Here is a 21,273-nt window from a genome sequence, read left to right as displayed (position 1 = left end):
TGATTATCTGTATGGAAATTAATTGTTTTTAATTACATTGTGGCTTGAAAAAGCAAACTGTCTGCTACAGCGCATGCTGCAGGCTAACTTTCCCCTTTTTCCTCTTTACTTTTCCCAAAGAACCAAAGACTGATGGAAGAGAATGCCTGCCTGAAGGAGCAGATGCGGCAGGTGGAGCAGTCCCAGCAGCCAGTGTCGGAGAAGATGCCGATAGCAGACCAGTTGTTCAAGGAAATGTCCCACTGCTTGTTTGACTTGAAGGCACTGTGCAGTATTCTTACCCAGAGAGCTCAGGGCAAGGAGCCTAACCTTTCCTTACTGCTGGGAATCAGATGTAAGTAATGATGGCATTCCAATGCTTGCTGGTGTTCTGACATGGGGGGATGAAGGTTAGCCAAGTGGTGCTGGACAAACCAGTGTTCCCCTTGCTGTGCAACTGGAGCAGGTGTGCATGGAGCTCTCTGGAAAAGTTGGGCTTTTAAGTGCACCTGGACCACTGAAATGCATGTGACTGCACAAGTCCTTGCCAAGTCAGGACAGCAGCTAGCTGGCTCTTCATATGCCATCCAGTTACTCTCATCCTAGGTCTGTAACTAGGTGTCCATCCTACTGGACACGTGTGGCAGTCACCCTGAGGGGTAACAGATACTGATCTATCTGTTTTGTCCTATAAACTCATTATGAGGGCAGGCCTGGTGTGGCTACATCTTCTGTCTTTGTTTTTTTGGTCAAGTGGTAGGAATATCCATCTACAGTTTGACTCTGTATGTGTTGAATTTGAGAGTGGGGGTGTCAGTGTGTATCAAGTAAGCCTGGTGCCAGGCAACTTTAACTCCCAGTGCTGTTAATGGCACACGTAGTCTGCAGCACTTGCTAAGCTGTTACATTTAAGGAGAAGCACACTCTAGAGCCAGTCAGCAAAGCCTTAGTGTAGTGAACTTGTGTTAGGCCTGTTCTTTTAAGAGCTGTTTATTGAAACAATTACCTTCTTTGACCTAAATGTATCTAATTCACATTCAGAAAAACATATTATATATCAGCTACACTGGACCACCAGCAAGGTAGAAAGGTGAAAGTACGATGGCCTGTACAGCAAGAGCTACTACACACCACATCTGCACCCTAACCCCTTGAAATACTGGGGAATGCAGCATATGTCAGTTTCAGAGGCTATGAGACCCTCATGGGCCAGCAGGATGAATAGTGCAGCATATGTGTAGTACTGTTTATCATTTCCCAAGCCTCCTATGCCTCCTTTCTAATTGGCTCCAAACCTCCAAATTCTCCAGGAAATGGCTGTTCTACCCAGTTTTGTGGGCTTTTTCCACTGTTGAGATCCATCAGACTTTAGCAAGTGTAGAAACAGAGAAGCATGTCTCTGAGAAGCACTGATGGGCTCTGAATTGACTTGAATTTCATCTAGTACCTTATTTTGTTGGCTTTCCCATCATACCAGAGCCTGTTTCGCCTTGATGCACGGTGACCTGTCCCTGTTTCAGAGGGGACTGACTAGCTGAAATGTTTGCAGACCACAGCTGCTAGAGCTTTAACCTGGACTGTTGTTTTTCCTAGCATTGAGTGGCTCACCAGAAGAGAATGAAAACTACCACAGCACAGAAACCCTTTCCAAGAAGCTCCTGGATGTCTGTCAGTTGCGGAAGGACATTGATGAGTTAAGGACTATGATGTCAGACCGTTACGCTCAGGACATGGGGGACAACTGCATTACTCAATGACAACTTTTCATCTGGTATTGAGTGACATATTAAATGCTGCTGTGGCACAGGTCTTGGCATTTTTATCAAGGAGCCATACTGGAAGACTGCAAATATTGCCAGGTGTGCAGCTCTCTGAGGACTGTGCGTCCTCAAACTTGGGAGTCTGGCAGGGAGGGGAGAGGCATCATCTGAACAGAGTGGTACAAAGTACAAGAAAACTTTTCTCTAAACTACTGAATGTAGGAACAAGCTGTGAAGAATGATTCAGTTGGATATTCTGTTTCCTTCCTTAGGGCTCATTCTTATCATTTCACCTGGTTTCTGGAATCGAAGCATCAAAACAGCCATGCTGCTATTCCTCTCAGTCCTTTGCTTCAGGGGTTTGTGTGGGATTGCCTGTGTTGTGAGATTTAGAGCAGAGGGTCGAAGGACCTGTAGCTGGATGTGGTGAAGCCAGAGGTTTCTTCAGCTGCACTCTAGGAATTGCAATTGGAGCAGTCTTGAAGCAACCACTTCTTGTAGTGCTCCTCAGGCTGCCTAAAAATACTGACATGGGAGATACTAGTTTTAGTTGTGATATCTATCTTGTTTGCCTACTAGCAGAAGAAAATCAACTTGTAACTTCTTAAGACCATAATATGGAGAGCTGTCAAATTCCTTGAAGCACTCTCACATTGCTGTAAGAAGTCTCAATGATGTTAAGATACTAAGTCTTGAGACAAGCCCGGAGAAGCTGGAAGGCATCGAACTGCAACATAGTAAGTGCCTGTTAGGAGAAAAAAGAAGGAAAAAGAAAGAAAAAATAGAAGACCATCTGTATCTTAGTGTTTGTACCACACTTATTTTTTTCCCTTAGATCATCTCCTTTTTAAAATGTGGCTGGTCTGTCTTCCATCTCTGGAGGCCTCTGAGGAGGTTGTGAGCCGCATCAACTGTTACTTAGTGCAGCTACAAAATGGGTGTTTGGCACTGGGCAAAATCAGGGCTCGGAACAGAATGTTTCCACTTAGCAGTATTAAGTACTCAGCTATCTGAGGACTGCAAAATATTCCACATTGTTTGGAAATTTCTTGGTTTCTTTATTTACACAGAAAGCAATTACATCAAAAAAGAGAAAAAAAGATTATGTTTCATAGTTTATTCAGTGAGTGTCACTTGGCAGGCCTGTTTCCCTCCGCTGGGACCCATGCCGTGCTAAGGCTTTGAATTTCCTGGAACATCACTGAAAGTTAGCTGCAGAGATATGCATCCTGTGTGAGAGATTCAGCTGAAGGAAACAAACTTGCAAAGAGCAAAACCACTCTTTGCTCACACTGTTAAAATACATGAGCAGCAGTTCCATATTTGGTATTAAAAGTTTCCAATGGCTAAAGGTTCAAGTCTGGTAGCTGACCCAGAGTGTGGAGAACAGCAGGAATCTCTTAGCTTAATGCTTATCAGCAAGTAAATTGTAGGGTAACATTTTGATGATAAAAGTACCTTCAGTTCTCTGATTATGATTGGTATAGCAGTGTGAACTGGTTACCAGTTTTAACTTGGTGATGTTTTGCTTTCTGTTCATTGTTAAACAGTTAATGTTTTTATGATTTAGTGATTTAATCTTTTCTTTTTAACTATGTGGAATGATTTATTTGACAGTTTCCTCTATCCTGAATCTACACATGGAGTAATTTTGTGTAAAAAAAAAGTGTTGCTATTTATGTTATTGCTACGTGGTGTTTTCAGGTAGATGAATCTGACCGGTTCAGCTCCTGTGAGCACAAAAACAGTGTCTAGATTCAGTCTGCAGTGAAATTGCCTGGTGTCCCTACTGCAAGGTAAGAAAGAACAATAAGGCTGTTAGTATTTTTAATTTCTATGCTTTTCCTGGAGGTTTGAAGGCATGCTTTGCTACCAGTGCAAAACTGGAAACAAGGATCTCTGCACAAATGGGCTTGGACAGTTTCCCATGTCTCTAACAGTGCTGGCTTCTGTGACTAGGGCCTCAGTACAGCCATTTGGCCCTGCAATGGAGCAGTCTGTGGCAGCTCTCTCCCATTAGAATTCAACAACACTTCAGATAAGAAAATAGAAGTACTGGGGAGAGAGGAAAGACCTGAGTTGCATGTTACTGTGTCCTTAGATGGTATCATTGCACCTAATGAAATGGCCAAGCAGGACATTTTTCTGAATTTGGTAGGTATACCAAGGAGTTTAATGGAGCAACTTGGGAGTCACTTAGAGCTGTTGAGCTGCTTCTTTGGCTGCCGTGCCTCCACTGTCCCTCGTGTTCAACAGAGAAACAACTCAACTGCTAAGCTGAGATCAGGAGTTTGTATTGGCAAAGCACTTCAGGAGCTCTCATGCTCCTCAAGCATTAGTTGAAAGCCCCTCCGGAAGGAGGTCCCATGTTCTTTGTAATACTTTGATTGCAGTGCTGTAGTCTTGCACTGTGATCCTTTCCTTGCAGAACCTGCAATGTTTGTTGACTCTAAAGCACTTGATATGTTAAACCCCCCTGATGTTGAATTAGAGAGGTAAATGATGGATGTGCGAGCCAAAGATGCAGACCACCAGTTGACCATCTATAATGATACAGTGTTTTGCTTTGATGACTTCAAATTTGGCCTGTGCTAGTAGTAGCAGTTACTATATATGCATCAGTTTATAGATGCTTCTCAATGGACTAAGCTTTGTCTAAGATATGCATGGTTGTTTAACTGGTTAAAATGTAGTGTGTTTGGGCTCATTCAGCATATTTAATACAGAGTTGGGTAAAGAATGTTAACCTTGGAATTGCATAGATTTAGTCATGACAACTTTTTGCTGTAGCTATTAGACAATCTCAAGGGCTGAAAAACAACTGCTACTGAATGGATCCTGTCCCATTCTGTTCTGGCTGTCAGCAAATCTGTACAGTGACATGTTGTTTGGTGTAGTTTCAGATGGAATATCTAAAATGCTTTGGGAAATACTTACAGTAACTGCTGTATGCAAGAATGTACTTTGAAAAAGACTTGGAAAGTAACTGTCCTTGGACGAGCTATAGGCAATGCTGTGTATTTGCTAAGAGAAATGATGCAGCTCCAGTGTGTAAATGCAGTGTAGGTTGGTAGCCTCAGCTCTGCAGCTCCATAGCGTGACCCTTGTGTGAAATTGTAGAGATGCCCTAACCACCCCCTTGGGCTCTGGCATTCAAAATTGCAGGTAGCCATGAGGTCATGAAAAGAACTGAAATGCTGTCCTTTTCATTTCAAAAGGTTTCCTCCTTCCTTTGCCCTCACTGCCTGCCGTACGTTTCAGACCTATTGCTGAATGTTTTTCTTGCAGAGTAGGAGCACCAGGGAAGCAGGCAAGCACCTTCCTCCTCAGCCTGCTGCCTTAGCATGGGCAGCAATCACAGTCTCTCTCCACATGGACATCGTTTGGCCCAGATTTCCTTATAAGTGATGTACTGCAGATGGAGTTGGGGCTGTAACTGGGCTCACTGATGTGAGGGGGGAAAAATCTTGTGAACTAATCTGCATTTTTAGACTGCAGACAAATCAATGGTTATTGTCTAAAGGGATGATCTGTTCTGGTAGCTCATTAGCAATATTAATTCCACAGCTGCATACCTTTGTGCCTTTTTTTTGCCTGAACTAAGTGTGTATTCCCCTTGAACTGCAGATAAGTGTTTAGAAAGCTGCTCCTTGTCCTCTCACCTGCCAGTGTTTTGTTTGAAGAGCCTTTGCAGTGAGACCTCTGGCACAATGTCTGGAAGCAGAAGCATTCAGCTAGAGACGAGGCCTACGCTCTGAAGGTCAGGCCCAGTGCAGTATGCAGCTTTTTAAAACAGAAAGCATGAGCAGGAAGCTCATCGCAATGTGTTTGTTTCATGTATATTAACAACAATCTAAGCCTCGGTGGGGAGGAGTGTCTGGAGCGATCACCTAAAAGCACAGCTACCACACGTACTGGATCAGTCCCTGCAGACTGGTAGTATCGTAAATTGGGTTCCATTTTTGAACCGCTCAGAATACCTCAGATGTAAATAGAGTTGTCATGACTTCATCGCAACGTGGCCATTGTAAAAAGCGAAGGAGCCACTGGCTGGCTCAGCTTTAGGCTTCCTGTCCTCGCCGCTTTTGTAACTTGGGGTTTTGGTGGTTCTTTGGGTTTTGGTTTTGGGTTTTTTTTTTTGGTTGTTTTTTTTTTTTTTAAAGTAGAGTTTACAGCTAGAATTTTGAATGCCAAAGTTCTATTTATTAAATAATTATAATAAATAAAAAAATTCATTGTTTATGACTGGTATTTTTCCACTGGAATTTTGTTTGTGGAGGTTTGGGATTTGTAGCAAAAAAAAGAAAATAAATTTTGTTAGAAAAGTGATGGTTTGTCTGTTGGGGTTTTTTTTCCCTATGGTTCTCATTTGTGTACGCAAAGGTGCAAACATCAGCACGAATTAGTGTGTACTCAAAGGTGAAAACGTGAGCGCGAATTACCGCGTACGCAAAGGCGACGTTAGCGCGAATTACCGCGTACGCAAAGGCGACATTACCGCGAATTACCGCGTACGCAAAGGCGACGTTAGCGCGAATTACCGCGTACGCAAAGGCGACATTACCGCGTACGCAAAGGCGACATTACCGCGAATTACCGCATACGCAAAGGCGACATTACCGCGTACGCAAAGGCGACGTTAGCGCGAATTACCGCGTACGCAAAGGCGACGTTAGCGCGAATTACCGCGAATTACCGCGTACGCAAAGGCGACATTACCGCGTACGCAAAGGCGACGTTACCGCGAATTACCGCGTACGCAAAGGCGACGTTACCGCGAATTACCGCGTACGCAAAGGCGACGTTAGCGCGAATTACCGCGTACGCAAAGGCGACATTACCGCGAATTACCGCGTACGCAAAGGCGACATTACCGCGTACGCAAAGGCGACGTTAGCGCGAATTACCGCGTACGCAAAGGCGACGTTACCGCGAATTACCGCGTACGCAAAGGCGACGTTAGCGCGAATTACCGCGTACGCAAAGGCGACGTTAGCGCGAATTACCGCGTACGCAAAGGCGACGTTACCGCGTACGCAAAGGCGACGTTAGCGCGAATTACCGCGTACGCAAAGGCGACGTTAGCGTGAATAGTGGGGAAGGGGGAAGGGGAAAGGGGGGGAAAGGGGGGAAGGGGAAAGGGGGGGAAGGGGAAAGGGGGGGGAAGGGGAAAGGGGGGGAAGGGGAAAGGGGGGGAAGGGGAAAGGGAGGGAAAAGACAAGAGGGGGAAAGGGAGGGAAAAGACAAGAGGGGGAAAGGGAGGGAAAAGACAAGAGGGGGAAAGGGGGGGAGAAGAGAAAAGACGGACAGAGAAGGGGGGGAGAAAAGACGGACAGAGAAGGGGGGGAGAAAAGACGGACAGAGAAGGGGGGGAGAAAAGACGGACAGAGAAGGGGGGGAGAAAAGACGGACAGAGAAGGGGGGGAGAAAAGACGGACAGAGAAGGGGGGGAGAAAAGACGGACAGAGAAGGGGGGAAGAAAAGACGGACAGAGAAGGGGGGAAGAAGACGGACAGAGAAGGGGGGGAGAAAAGACGGACAGAGAAGGGGGGGAGAAAAGACGGACAGAGAAGGGGGGAAGAAAAGACGGACAGAGAAGGGGGGGAGAAAAGACGGACAGAGAAGGGGGGAAGAAAAGACGGACAGAGAAGGGGGGGAGAAAAGACGGACAGAGAAGGGGGGGAGAAAAGACGGACAGAGAAGGGGGGGAGAAAAGACGGACAGAGAAGGGGGGAAGAAAAGACAGAGAAGGGGGGAAGAAAAGACAGAGAAGGGGGGAAGAAAAGACAGACAGACAAGGGGGGAGAGAAAAGACACTGAGAAGAGGGGGAGAAAACGAGGGAGGGGGAGGAAGGGGAGAAAACGAGGGAGGGGGAGGAAGGGGAGAAAATGAGGGAGGGGGAGGAAGGGGAGAAAACGAGGGGAGGAAGGAAGGGTGGGGGGTGTTGGGGAGTGGAAACAAGGGGAAAGAGAGAGATGAAGAATAGAATAGAAAATAAAAAGAAAGCCTGAGGAGAGAGAGAGAAAAAAAAGAGTTCTTGTGTGTGGGGATGAGCCTACCTGGTGCCATCCTTTGCGTTGGAGTTCCCCACTGACAACTCTTACCTGCATGGGCCTGAACTCCCATCTCACATTTTGGCTGCCAGGTTACTTGCACTGCTGCTCTCCAGACTGAACACTTAGACCATCTTTGTGGCATCTTCTGGACTCCAGCAGCTCAATGTCCTCCTCCTGCAGGGGACACAAATACTGGAGGCAGGATTGGAGGTGGTTGACCGTGGGAGACTAAAGTATGTAGTGTATCATGATGTCTTTAGAAGCAGACCGTCCTACAAGACCAAAGTGTTTCATCTTAGTGAGAAGTGCCTCTTACATACACAGAGTTTGCTGGGCTGCTTTAAAAAGAATGAAAATGAACCAGAAAACCACTTACCAGATGGAGGGCTGCGGCAGATGAAGAGGATGAAATTAGATTTTTCTTGGAAAAATAATTATGGAGGAGAAAAATAAGTAGTGTGAGCAAATGAAATTAAAGGAGGGACTAAATTTTTTTTAGTGAAATAAACAACTGTAACATTTCTCACTATCTCCACCCCTCCTGGAAATCTGGGTGACCACCGTGGCAGGACAAGGGATGGGGAAGGAAGACTTAGTTTGGGTATTAGAACTACCCAAGAGGAGATTCTAGCAGGGTAGGTTTGTTCTCCATAGCAGCAAGTGAAAGGACTAAAGGAAATGGCCTCAGGTTGCACAAGGAGAGGCTTAGGTTGGACAGAAGAAGTTTTTTCATTGAAATGGTTCTTAAACAGTGGAGCAAGCTCCCCAGGGAGATGGTTGAACACCCATCTGTGGAGGTGTTTAAGAAATGCAAAGAAGTGGTGCTGAGACACATGGTTTAGCACCAGGATTGGTAGCATTAGAGAATGGTTGAGCCTGGTTTTAAAGGTCTTTTCTAACCTAAATGATTCCAGGATTCTTTGTGCAAGGTGATTTGAAACATCAGTGAGAGAGCAAATCGGGAACAAGCATTTATGTAGGTCAGGGGAGACCCAAGGGTCTGTTGGTCTTACCCATGGCTTTGAGTCTCCACTCCTTTTGTAGGCTTGCAGGTCAGGGCACGCTCAGAGGTCTGATGCTCTTAGCCATGGCCTTGAATCTCCGCTCCTTTTGCAGGCAGTGAGCAGGCTGTGATCTCTCTGCTGCAGGATGCTGAAGGCCTGCTGAGGTTAAGGGGGAAAAAATAAGCAAAGGAAAAAGACTTAAGGTTCCCTACAACACATGCAGCTACATAGGAGCACTGAGGGAAGGAAATATTCAGTGCCAGACAGGGCAGGGCAAGGTATTCCAGGCACACAGAAACCCTGGGTGCTGCCAGCTCAACCCAGCCACCCTGTCAGGGCAGCACAGCCACAGAACAAGCTTCCACATAAAGCTGCCTCTGGCAAAGTGAGCAAGTAAGAACAACAGTAAAACTTAGGGAAAAGAAATTGCAGGGAGTTGCTTGTGTTAAAAATAAACCCATGCTAATGCATTCAGGTGCTTAAAACCAAGAGCACAGCTGCTTTGGCTGGCCTTTCCACCTCCAAAAAGCCTGCAAGTTACATTTTGGGCGAGGGGGAACCGGTGAGGCTTTATGGGATGCTATTTGCCAAAATGCAGAGGGGTGGGGCCTCAGGGGGCTCCTAGGAGGGACAGAGCTATTGTGGGGATGAGGCAGACTGTCCCCAGCTCAGTCCCCCAGCCCTCACCCCTCCATTAAGTCAGGCAAATCCCTGTTGCTGTCCTTTTTATGTCAGAGCTGGGTGACAGGACTCCTCCTTGGTCGGTAACTTTATTATGCTAAATAGGCTTTACCAGCAGGCAAACCACCTCCCAGAGGAATCACCCCTGAAGTGTTAAGACAAGGACCAGAAAATCATCACCCTGTAGCCACTCAATGCCTCACTTTTGCCTCTCTTATGGGAACCATCACCTTGGAGGCTGAAAAGCAAGGATACAGTGCAGGTGCCCACCGCCTCGCAGGGAGCTCTGCAGAAGGAGGGAGTGCTCTGAGGAACTTGGATTGATGGCATCATCTGATCAGCCCCCAGACACGCCTCATTATACAAGTTGGTGACAATCAGCTCATTAGTTCCATTAGTGCCCTCTGCCTTAGTGCCTGTGAGACAGCCAAGATAAGTAATAGGGTATTTTTAGTTTAAATTATGGTTTGCAGATTTTAATTAAAAGCTGATTATAATCCATCTGTTCCTAACACCCTTTCCCTCACCCCTCCTCAGAACAATTAATTACTACTGTGAAGAGCCTGCAAGTACAGCCTGCTCCCAGCCAGTGGCAGCTTCACAGCTTGGGTTTGCTGCTGCCCAAGTGCCTACATAGACTTACCTCAGTTGGAAAAAGACCTTTAAGATGATCATCAAGTCCACGCATGGAGCCAGCCCAGATGTGTGCACAGGCAGAACCAGTCATGCAGGGCAGGTTAAAACAACCTCCCTGGCACTGCCACAGCCCACCATGGGCTGTGTTGGAAGTCATTTAAGCAAAAGCAATGGTCTGCTCAGACCCTGGTGTCTGGGACATCCATTTGTGTTTGCAGGTGAGTAGAGCTGAAAGCACCTAGGTTGTCACTCATTTGCAAAGAATTACTTTTTTCCCCCCCAGAAGAATGATTCCCTCATTATTCCATTCCCCCCACACTTCAAGTCCCAGGTGCTGCTGCAGTCCTTATGAAAGTTAAAACATATCATAGAATCAAGCAGGTTGGAAGAGACCTCCAAGATCATCCAGGCCAACCTAGCACCCAGCCCTGGCCAATCAACTACACCATGGCACTAAGTGCCTCAGCCAGGCTTTTCTTCAACACCTCCAGAGACAGTGACTCCACCACCTCCCTGGGCAGCCCACTCCAATGCCAACCACTCTCTGTCAAGAACTTCCTCCTAACATCCAGCCTAGACCTCCCCTGGCACAACTTGAGACTGCATCCCCTTGTCATCTTGCTGGTTGCCTGGCAGAAGAGACCAACCCCCAGCTGGCTACAGCCTCCCTTGAGGTAGTAAACTACCCCAAACAGCTGAGAGCAGCTGACAGCGTGGGGAACCCAGGCAGCTTGAAACTAAGAGTGTGCAGCCTGACTCCAAAAAATAGTTAGAATGTAAAAACAAATCCAAGTTATTGGCTAAACTTTGTCTTGACCTTCTCAAGGCTCATCACTGATCCCAGCCTGTATAAACAGATATTTCTGTCCTTAAAAATTCCTCATTTGGGAATGAAACTCTTTTCAGCAGCATGAAGACTTCCTCTGCTAAAGAGAAGTCAGTGATTTAACTGAAAGCTTTTTTTAGCTGTAAAAAATAACTAATGGCTGCTGCTGTTGTTTCCCCCTGGAAAGTGCACATGGTGAGTGTGTCTGGCAGCAGGGCTGCAGGCAGCTCCTGGTTTGAAGGAAGGAGAGGACTGTTGTGCTGCCCAAAGCAAGGGGCTTTGTTGTTGTTGCTGTGCTGCACTCAGTGTGGACACACCTGTGTGACTGAGACCATTTGCTGGATAATGGGAGAGGCAAAGCTCTCTGGGGTTGGGACTTACCTCATCTGAGTGCTTAAGTTTTATGTGTGGTTTTGAAACCAGAACATCACATGGTGGCTAGAAATCACAGTCACACAGAGCCCAATTTGGAGCTTGGTTCCCTACAGGTCTTGCACTATTTGTATTTTGTTAGTTTTTAGCCTTACCTTTCTCCATGGTCATCTACAGTAGGCTGGAGAAGCCCTTTGCACTGTGTGGCAAGGAATGGGAAGTCTGGAAGGAAACCAAAACACAAAGCCAGGTGAGGTCCATATGGTCTCCATGGCAGGAGAAAAGGGACAGGGAGAGGCCTTCACTCAGTGATAAGTGGTTTATGGATCATGGTAAACAAAGTTTAGCTTTTCCTTGGAGCTCTAGAGAGCATCCATTTATGTGGCAGTTCAGTCTTACCTGGCTGAAACAGGGATAAAAAGAGGTTTCATAGAGAAGAGATCCAAAGCAGCAGTAGTGACATCTTCTGTGCCTTAGGTTTGGGGCTTCACACACATTCATCAGCACAAACACAGCGTAGTTTCTGTTCAATAAAGCAAAAATACCTATTACATAAACTGGCCTTGCAATGAAAAGGAGAAATTACTTAGCCCTGCACTTACACCTTCTAAACCTGGCTTTTGAATGCTTTGAGCTGCTTCAGTGGACAGAGTGAAGAATTTGTTCCTTTTTCCAGCAAACTCACCAAGAGGAGGTCAACCTTGTATCTGTGGCATGCCTGAAATGTATTTCAGAGGCATCATGTCCTGGAAAATAGGCAGAAAAAAAAATCCCAAATGTGGTACTGCCTGCAGTGTTTGGACAGCTTAGGGGAAGCTGCTGTGCCTCAGTGCCTGGGTGTATGTCAGTTGGAGATTGCACAGGCTCCTTTGGAAAGCATCTCAACACCTCCACAAGTACTAAGCAGCACCTCTGCACCCCAGCATTGGTACAGAAGAATGTATATGTGAAATGAGATGCTAAACAGACCAGTAGTTTTTAAGCTGTCCACAAAACTGGGATGCTACAGCTCCTGTCTTGAATTCCCTACCACTCCATGGCAATCAGTAAACCAGGAAAACTCTTGTACTCCTGCCATAGTGAAGAGGTGAGCTGCACAAAACCAAACTCGTTCCTCACACAATGAGGAGGGGGAACAAGAAAATCTTTACATAACTTTCCTAACTGGTACCTAAAGGGTCAAATACAAGCAGAAATGTATCATTTCTTTTATTTGCAGCATGGTTTCCCTGGATCCAGAGGTTCTGTATGAAGACCTGAACCATCTTTTCTTTCCTCCTCCTGTAGATGCAGCACAGAACAGCTCTCTCTCATCAGGTACCAGATCAGCCTGCTAATCCCTGGGCTGACTGATGGTTTCTCCATGCTGGGTTGGAGATTGTCACCCTGTGCCTGTGCACTGCAGCAGAGCATTCCTCTGCTGCCTCACATGCTTGCAGAGGAATGACCCAGAGAGTGGAAGAAGCTAGTTCATCCCTCAGCCATCTGGCTCTTTTGAGAAGCAGTCCCTTGGGAAGTGAGCACCATGGGATAGCAGCATCCAGCATCACGGGGCTGTGTGGAGCAGTTTTGCCTCCTGCCTGCCTTTGCTGCTTTCCCTTTCCGTCCATCTGCCCATGACTTCCCAGAGCAGCAGCCCTGGCAACCTTTCCCGACTGGCCCCCAGTGTCTTTCTTCCCTGTCATGCAGCACCAGTTGCCCCTTTGGCACCTCAGAGGGACAGACACAGGAGTGAGCACCACTGCGGCATGGGCTGCTGTTCACGTCTGTGCCACTGTGTCATTTAATTCGAATGGAAAGGTCCCTGCTCATCTGTTCAGTGGTCTGCTGGTGCTTTAGGCTGCCTATGTGCAACACGAAATGGAAAATGAGCTAGAAAATATCCCAAAAAGCTGCAGAAGTTCAGACACAGCTGTCTGTTCCTTTGACAAGCAGCAGACAGCTCACGCTCTCCTTTACAGCCACGAGAAGGACCACCAGGAGTACAGTCGTGAAGTTGTTTCACAAGGAAGCCTCCTGGCCAAGCAAGCAGAGATCTGCAGCACTGGCAAGGACAAAAATGCACAGAACAAAACCTAAGTGGGTAGATGCTGAGATTGTGATGATCACAAGAGTGTATTTCCAGCGCTCCCAATTTCTCTCAGATCAAAGAGAGCAAAGTAGATGGCTTTATCTCTCTGCTTCATGCCTGAGCACCAGCAGCCTGGGATCTTAATCTCACTGCCCCGGGAGCAGAATGCCATCAGAAGGTCCTTCTGCCTGCATATCTCTCTCCATTTGAGGGACAAGTGTTTATCAGATGAGGAATTCTCTGCCTGCTCTGAGGTGTGTGTCCAGCACTCCCTATGTGAGCGGCTGTACTGCGGCTGGAGCAGCAAAGGCTCTCAGGTGCTGGCAGCCCCCGGCTCTGCAGAAGCAGTGTGTGGAGGTGGGAGCTGTCTCCAGCTATGAGCAGATGGCATTGCTCATCTTACTCCAACAGCTGCAGTAAAAATATTCTTCAGCCATGACTTAGAGATTCCCCTTATCATTTAGTAAAGTTTTTCCTGAGTACTACCAACCCTCCCCTCCCTCATCACCCTTCCAGTACAAGGGAGCACAGCAAAGCCTGAGAGCTCCTCCAGTGTCTCATCTCCTGCACCAAAGGAGCAGGGAGAGGTGAAGGGATATTTGACTGAATTGGGCCTTAGCCAAATTGTGGAAGGCAGCTTGGGCATCTCTCGCTGCCCATAGCCAACACAGACTAACTGAAAACAAGAGCTGAAGCCAATCCTGACTTCAATGCCTGTGCATCCTGCTCTCATGAATCTTATTCTCGTACCATCAATCACTCTTCCATCCACTTGACATTTTGCCAGCTAATGAATAATGTGCCCGACTTTCTCCTAAGTAACATTCAACAGCACAACTCTTCCCAACCACAGCATGCAGAGGGCAAAGTGTGACAATGTCACAGCTAATTTCAAACCATCCACGTGTCTCTGGTGAAAGCAACATAGGCTCCATTCAAGCCATAGATTCTCCTTTATGGAGGGGCAGGTTTGAGAAACACCACTACAGAAAGACTTCTTGGTTCATCTAGTGACAGGCTACATCTTCAGAACGAGGGTTTGGGGGGTTAGGAACAGAATGCAGTGACAGCACATGTCACTGGGCTGCCCGGTGAGGAGTGTCCTCACCACACACTGCCTTTCTACCGCTGCTTGTTAAAAAGGTAAGGGCATGTGGATACTGACCAGGACAAGGAAAACTTACCCTGCCTGTGGAATAGCAAATCACTGCTAAAGAAACACTGGGGAAATGGGGGTTGGACTAGATGAATTCCAGAGATTCCTTCCAAGCTAGGGCATTTGATGATTCCACGAAATAACTGTGCAGCCTTTAAGACTGTTAGTACACAAGCATCTGTCACTACCAAGGTCATTATGGAGAGGAGAAAGAAATAAGCACCTGTTGGTCCCTCCCTTCAAACCAGCATTGCTTTGCTTATAAAGAAAAATTAGATAGGAGAAAACTATCCAGCAGCACAGCTAATAAAATCCTGTATTGAATTCAAGTGGAGATAAGTGGATTCACCTGAGGAATAAAGACTCACCACTCCTGCCAAGGACATCCTGTGCGATGCAGCTCCCTCATTCAAAGCGCAGCCAGCATATACCACCAGAGTCTTGCTGACAAGTAGATCCTAAAGATTCCAAAAGGAGAAAGAGCAAAGGTTAGAGAACTTTCATCCACTTCAGCACGTGGCAGGATTGCTCATGCCTGGGTCCTTCACTGTGGGTCAGGGAAAGCTTTAAAGCCTAACAGGTGTTAGGTGTAAACCCAACTCATTTTCTTACTGCCAGCTCTCAGCTGACAGCTGATCTAATGAGTAGATTGCAAGCTCACCTATTGAACTAGAGAAATGGGAGCACCAAAACCACTCCAGAGAAACTGATACCCAACTTTTCCAACTCTCACCTAAGTGCCTGGGCATAGGCCCTTAAGTTGTTAGAAGGGACTGAAATATGTAAAGCCAAGTCCTTGCCTCCTTTGCACAGAGCTACTGTGGAGGCACTTTAAGATTAATAGAGGTGTCCATGGTGAGGCCTTCAGTCAGGGAACTGGTCAGATCTATTTCTGTGCCTAGGACAAGGTTAGCAGAAGGCATCTGAGAAATCATGACTTCAGAGGAAGTCTTAATTCAATTCATGGCACTCACTCCATCTACAGCCAGTAGAGAGAATTATGCTCCCAACATGAGGCTCTCCATTACTCCTCAGAGCTTCCATGAACTCTTGAATGTCTCCATAGATTACACAGGCTGACTGGGCAGCACCCACGTTTTCAGAGCCTAAATGTATCTTGACAGGTCTAAATCTAGTCCCTAGACCACACCCATGGTAAAAAAAGAAGACATCTAAAAATGCATTCATTTTAAATCTGCTTGCCTCAGTGGAATTGAAATGTAAATCTCAGCAATGCAGCTTGGCTAAAGGAATGAGTTTCTCTTTCAGTCCCACAACAATGCCATCCTTACAGACCAATTTGTTTGACACAAAGCACAGAGCCTCTGGAGACCTCAGAATCTCCCAGCACTTAAGCTTCCGACCGATAAAATTGCCTCATCAAAACATGAGAAATTAATTGCTACTAACAGGAGGACTTGTCTGATGTGCTCCATTTAAATGGTACATGAATAGCAATTCATGATACTCTGAAAGATGCCCATTTAATGGACTTTTACATGAGGCACAGTTGTGGCAACACCTTTAAGACCTCAAACATCTGTAAGAGGCTCAGAAAAAATACCACACTAGAGCTGAGTCGATGCTTGGGGCACCAGAGACTGTGAGATGGACTAATGTTAAATGGACTTTCCTGAGTACATCTAGAAACAGCAAATTACTTTGTGTTTTTGCTCAGGACACCAAAAAGATTGAAGTGTCTGAATCACTAAATATCAACATTTCATAGAATCGTTTAGGTTGGAAAAGACCTTCAAGACCACTGAGGTCAGCTATTAGGCTGGAATGGGCTGCCCAGGGAGGTGGTGGAAGCCACATGCCTGGAGATGTTTAAGGCCAGGCTGGATGAGGCTCTGGACAGGCTGAGCTAGTGTGAGGAGTCCCTGCCCGTGGCAGGGGCGTCGGAGCTAATCCTTGTGGCCTCTTCCAACCCTGACTGATTCTGTGATCCACTGAGAAGCCATTTCCTGCGCCTACCTGAAAAGAGGACTTGCACTGACTGTCATTCGAGGCATTTCTTGGGGGGACCTGTTGGGAAGGGTAGAATGTCACAGCATTAGAGATCAAACTGAAAATGCACAGCACATGCTAAGATTTAGACTGCTGCCCAGTGTCCATCAAAAGGGCTTTGAAACTGAGCATGGATACAGAAGAGAAGGAAAAACCCTCCATGGAAAAATGCCCATCAATTTTCAGTAAGCCACCAAAGCCTTAGAAAACACTGTGAAGGTGTCCTGCAGACGAGCTGTCTACTTGAGCTAATGCTCCACAGAGAAGATAGATTCATAGAATCAACCAGGTTGGAAGAGACCTCCAAGCTCATCCAGTCCAACCTAGCACCCAGCCCTAGCCAGTCAATCAGACCATGGCACTAAGTGCCTCAGCCAGGCTTTGCTTGAACACCTCCTGGGACAGTGCCTCCACCACCTCCCTGGGCAGCCCATTCCAGTGCCAATCACTCTCTCTGTGAAGAACTTCCTCCTAACAGCCAGCCTATATCTACCCTGGCACAACTTGAGACTGTGTCCCCTTGTTCTATTGCTGGTTGCCTGGGAGAAGAGGCCACCCCCCACCTGGCTACAGTGTCCCTTCAGGTAGTTGTAGACAGGGAGCAGCAGTCCTGGCCTCCAGGAAACAACCTGCCACATCCACAGAGAGCTGTGCAGAGCAGTGCTGAAGAAGTACCGAACAAACATCAGGAACAGTGTGGCCAGTAGGACAAGGGAGGTTATTCTTCCCCTGTACTCAGCACTGGTCAGGCCACACCTTGAGTACTGTGTCCAGTTCTGGGCTCCTCAATTCAAGAAAGATGTTGAGGTGCTGGAACATGTCCAGAGAAGGGCAACAAAGCTGGTGAGGGGCCTGGAGCACAAATCCTATGAGGAGAGGTTGAGGGAGCTGGGCCTGTTTAGCCTGGAGAAGAGGAGGCTCAGGGGTGAACTTATTACTGTCTACAACTACCTGAAGGGAGGCTGTAGCCAGGTGGGGGGTGGCCTCTTCTCCCAGGCAACCAGCAATAGAACAAGGGGACACAGTCTCAAGTTGTGCCAGGGTAGGTATAGGCTGGATGTTAGGAAGAAGTTCTTCAGAGAGAGAGTGATTGGCATTGGAATGGGCTGCCCAGGGAGGTGGTGGAGGCACCGTCCCTGGGGGTCTTCAAGAAAAGCCTGGATGAGGCACTTAGTGCCATGGTCTGGTTGATTGGATAGGGCTGGATGATAGGTTGGACTGGATGAGCTTGGAGGTCTCTTCCAACCTGTTTGATTCTATGATTTTTTAAAACCCAATGGCAGTGCTGCCACAAGCTTCTCAGCTGCCAGCCTCTGCGTTCAGAGGGAAGAGGACAGCTGCCACTCTCCCACTGACGAGGCGCTCCTGCCTCGCAGCAGAAGCGTGAGGTGTTCTTCATGTTCTACTTCAAAACTTCTGGCACCTTTATCATGCCTGAAAGGCAGGAAGTAGATCAGGGCAAATTCACCCGTGGAGCAAGCCTACTTATTTCGCTCCATTTAGATTAGATATGAAATCGCTTCCTACTGGGATTTTAAATGATGATTAAATTCGAACTGTCGCTCTCAGGCTTCAGAGCGGCGAGAGCTCCAGCAGGCACATGCTGCCCATGGAAGGAAGCGGTGCTGAGCCACCTGGAGAGCAGCCATCCATCTTCCTGAAAGAAAATCATTACATTCTTCCACCAGGAGCTTATCAAGTTACAGGATTTTTAACAGAGCCACCTTCTAGCAACCTTCTTTGTCTCCCTGAGAGCGGTGGGAGCTGCCCAAATTTCATTACGGCGGGGACAAGGTGGTTGGACCTTGCGTCCAAAGACCTGCAGCACCTGTATGGTACCTGTCACAACTGCTGCTTGAAGGAGCACATTCGTTTCCCCTTCCAGTGCTGCAGCCAGATGACAGATCCGTGATGTGGCTCCAGATGTTGGCAGACAGCTGTTCAGCAGTGTAAAATACGCAGGGGTTCTGACTGCTCGAATGTCTTCTGCTCTCATGCCAGCCCTTGTCCAGTCTCAGCCAGATGGCTCTCACACCTCAGAGGTGTTCAGCAGTGGCACAAGCGGGAAGGAAAGAACAGGTTTGACTTTATTTAGACAGTTCAGCACGCTTGGGACTGGAACCACCTTTCTTGCATTGTAAATGAGTCATTAGCAGGGTGGGTAAAATGCACAGACCTACTGGCTGTCTTTGTACTGCAACCTTGGCCACAAACACACCCTCCTTTAACAGAAAATGAAAACAACAATAAATCTTGAAAATTTGATAACCCTCCTACCTCTACAACCCTATTAATCCACTGCCCACCCGAAACTTTTCTGACAGGCAGTTACTGCAAACTTGGTTTCGGCAGCTCCTTTTCCAGGATCAAAATTAATTGCCTCTCTGGTGTCTGCAGACAGCTCTGCTTCCCTCCCACTGAAGATCAGAGGAGCTTTGCTGTGAATACGTTTCTCCCAGGCGAGTGCCCTGAGGATTTCATTCCAAGTGCAAAATAGATGAGTGCTCAGCAGTGACCCATCCTGCCTTGACTAAGAAGCTGAAGTGTGCGTTGCAGAGTACTATAATGCACTGTGGATTAGGATCTGACTTTACTCATAACTTGCCTGTGAGCAAAAACAGAGATGTTTTTCTCTCCTGAATGCTATTTTAACCTTGCTCGGTGCAGATCAACAGCAGGTTGGGTGCTTCCTCTCCAAATGCTGGCTTTCTGGTAATGAAATGTTCTGTAAAATGGCTTGTCTGGGAAAGCAGATGGGAATGATGGGGAGATGGCAGTGGAAGGGGAGACACTGCTCCTACAACCCTCAGGTGAATACATCTCCAAAATGTATTTGGGGACTGGCAAACAATAGGATCAATATTTGCACCTGAGCTTTTCAGAAAGTGCTTCAAAGGTGCTTGCCCCCATAAACAGGAGAGCTTTCCCATGAGGCACGGTAGCAATGAAGTGTGAAGCCAGAGCTAAGCTCCTCTTGAAAAGGTGCAGCATCGATGTTGGAAACAGCCTTGCTGCACTCTGGCAGTGCTTTGGATCAGAGCCGTTCTCATCTCCCATTTCAGGTAGGGTGCCAATCACTGGAACTACACACATGTACATTGTTTCCCCCAAGTGGATCAGAAACAAGCACAAAGAAGGCTGTCTTAATTTTTCCCTTCTAGTGGCAACCTTATCCAGAAGATGTCAGCAAAACACAAGTAGTGCTCAGAGTTCTTAGCACAAGGAACGTAAATGGAAAGGGTTCAGACTTGCATGAGAACCACTGCAATACGAGGAAGGATGCTGAAGGAACACCCTGTAATTTTTTTTCCAGGGAGACACTTAAACCCTCACATCATCACAGCAAAGAGGTCAGGGCACAGATGAAGTGATGTCCAAACAGCAAGCCACACAGATAGAACATTGTAACACTGCTTTGAGTGGAGATCAAATTCTTGCTGAAATAGTTTCCTGAAATTAACAAAGCACAGGCATAGGCACCAGGAACCAACCGCTCTGTTTTCCCAGCCTCACTGGCTCCCTTTGGTGTCTGTCTCCTTTGCTTCCTCCTTATCAATACTTTACTTCCACTGGGGAGGTGCATGTTAACAATCAGCTGCTACCTCTGCTTGTGTCTCTGCACTGCTGGGGAGTATATCCACACATCCTGAATCAATACCTACCTGCTGCATCATAGAGGCCAGCTTCATGCTTCAGAGGAGACCATGATCACCAAGCCTTCCACTGCTGCACTGACACTTCGAATTTAAACCACTGAAGAGCATCTTTTACTGCAAACAAAAATGGAGTGAAGAGAGAACAAAGGGATTCATAAACCAAAGGCAGGCAAAATGCCTGAAAGGCAGCACCTCAAAACATTAGTGCACACACTCAGAGCTGCTCTGGCAGTACCTGTTTTGTGGTAGCCAAACCCAAGCCACAATAAACCCCAGGTTGTTAGCTAAGGTCTCTGTAAGCAAAGTGTCTCAGTGTTTCTGAGACTTTGATCAAGCATGTTTCATTTCTTGAAGACAGCTGAGCTCAGGTTTGAGCCAGCATTGCCCATGCTGACTAACATAGAATCACAGAATCTTAAGGGCTGGAAGGGACCTCGAAATCTCATGCAGTCCAACCCCCCTGCCAGAGCAGCATCACCTATATCAGATCGCACAGGAACGTGTCCAGGTGGGGTTTGAATATCTCCAGAGAGTGAGACTCCACAACCTGCCTGGGCAGCCTGTTCCAGTGCTCTGTCATCCTCAGAGGGAAAAAAAATCCTCCTCATGCATACATGAAACTTCCTATACCTCAGACTGTGGTTCAGAAAATATGCTGCTGTGGGAACAAGTTCAACACAAAGCACACAGAGCAGGGCACCAGCCAGCAGGAATTGTTCCATGTTTTGAGCTTTGTGTTTGAGGGGTGTCTTGACCCTCTGTGGTACCATGGAGATAAGCACCATGCCATCATTTTTATCCTTCACTGAGAGGAAACCAAACCAGATCTGCTTGGTAAAATCCAACAACATCCAAGTATCACCTTCCACAAACTTCCCTGATGAAGGAGTTCAAGCAGCAACAACAGGATAAACCACAGAGCTTCTAAACTTAGTAACCCTTTATTCTGATCTTGCCTGGACAAAACTTCTGCTGCAACCATTTCCACCATTTCAAACACAAAGGTAAGGATAATAATTTGCTCCAGTGGTGTTTGTGCTGCTATAGGAAAAGTTTTTGTAGGCA

General features: G+C 46.9%; 1 protein-coding gene and 2 long non-coding RNA genes across 5 annotated transcripts in view; 1 reads left to right on the top strand and 2 right to left on the bottom strand.

The window, feature by feature from the left end:
• Window positions 1-6,066, top strand: part of CEP85L (centrosomal protein 85 like) — a 151,443-nt gene extending 145,377 nt beyond the window's left edge. For all 3 annotated transcript variants that reach the window (XM_064170335.1, XM_064170337.1, XM_064170336.1), the window contains exons 12-13: window positions 121-334; window positions 1,573-6,066. In XM_064170335.1, coding sequence (XP_064026405.1) covers window positions 121-334; window positions 1,573-1,736 — 378 coding nt within the window. In that variant the 3' untranslated portion in view covers window positions 1,737-6,066. The remainder of the gene's footprint in view (window positions 1-120; window positions 335-1,572) is intronic.
• A 3,396-nt stretch (window positions 6,067-9,462) lies between these two features.
• Window positions 9,463-11,739, bottom strand: LOC135189611 (uncharacterized). The gene is made up of 2 exons (XR_010308169.1): window positions 11,471-11,739; window positions 9,463-9,897 (listed from the first exon to the last, which is right to left on the bottom strand). It is a non-coding gene; the product is annotated as an uncharacterized LOC135189611 (long non-coding RNA).
• A 235-nt stretch (window positions 11,740-11,974) lies between these two features.
• LOC135189684 (uncharacterized) lies at window positions 11,975-20,317 on the bottom strand. Its single transcript, XR_010308219.1, has 5 exons — window positions 20,215-20,317; window positions 18,392-18,587; window positions 16,520-16,570; window positions 14,911-15,000; window positions 11,975-12,061 (listed from the first exon to the last, which is right to left on the bottom strand). It is a non-coding gene; the product is annotated as an uncharacterized LOC135189684 (long non-coding RNA).
• Between the last annotated feature and the right edge of the window lie 956 nt (window positions 20,318-21,273).

The sequence above is a fragment of the Pogoniulus pusillus genome, chromosome 33 (assembly GCF_015220805.1).
Source record: "Pogoniulus pusillus isolate bPogPus1 chromosome 33, bPogPus1.pri, whole genome shotgun sequence".
In the NCBI taxonomy this organism is placed as follows: domain Eukaryota; kingdom Metazoa; phylum Chordata; class Aves; order Piciformes; family Lybiidae; genus Pogoniulus; species Pogoniulus pusillus.
The sequence above is the reverse complement of the archived record's forward strand: the minus strand, read 5'-3'. Positions and strand labels throughout refer to the sequence as shown.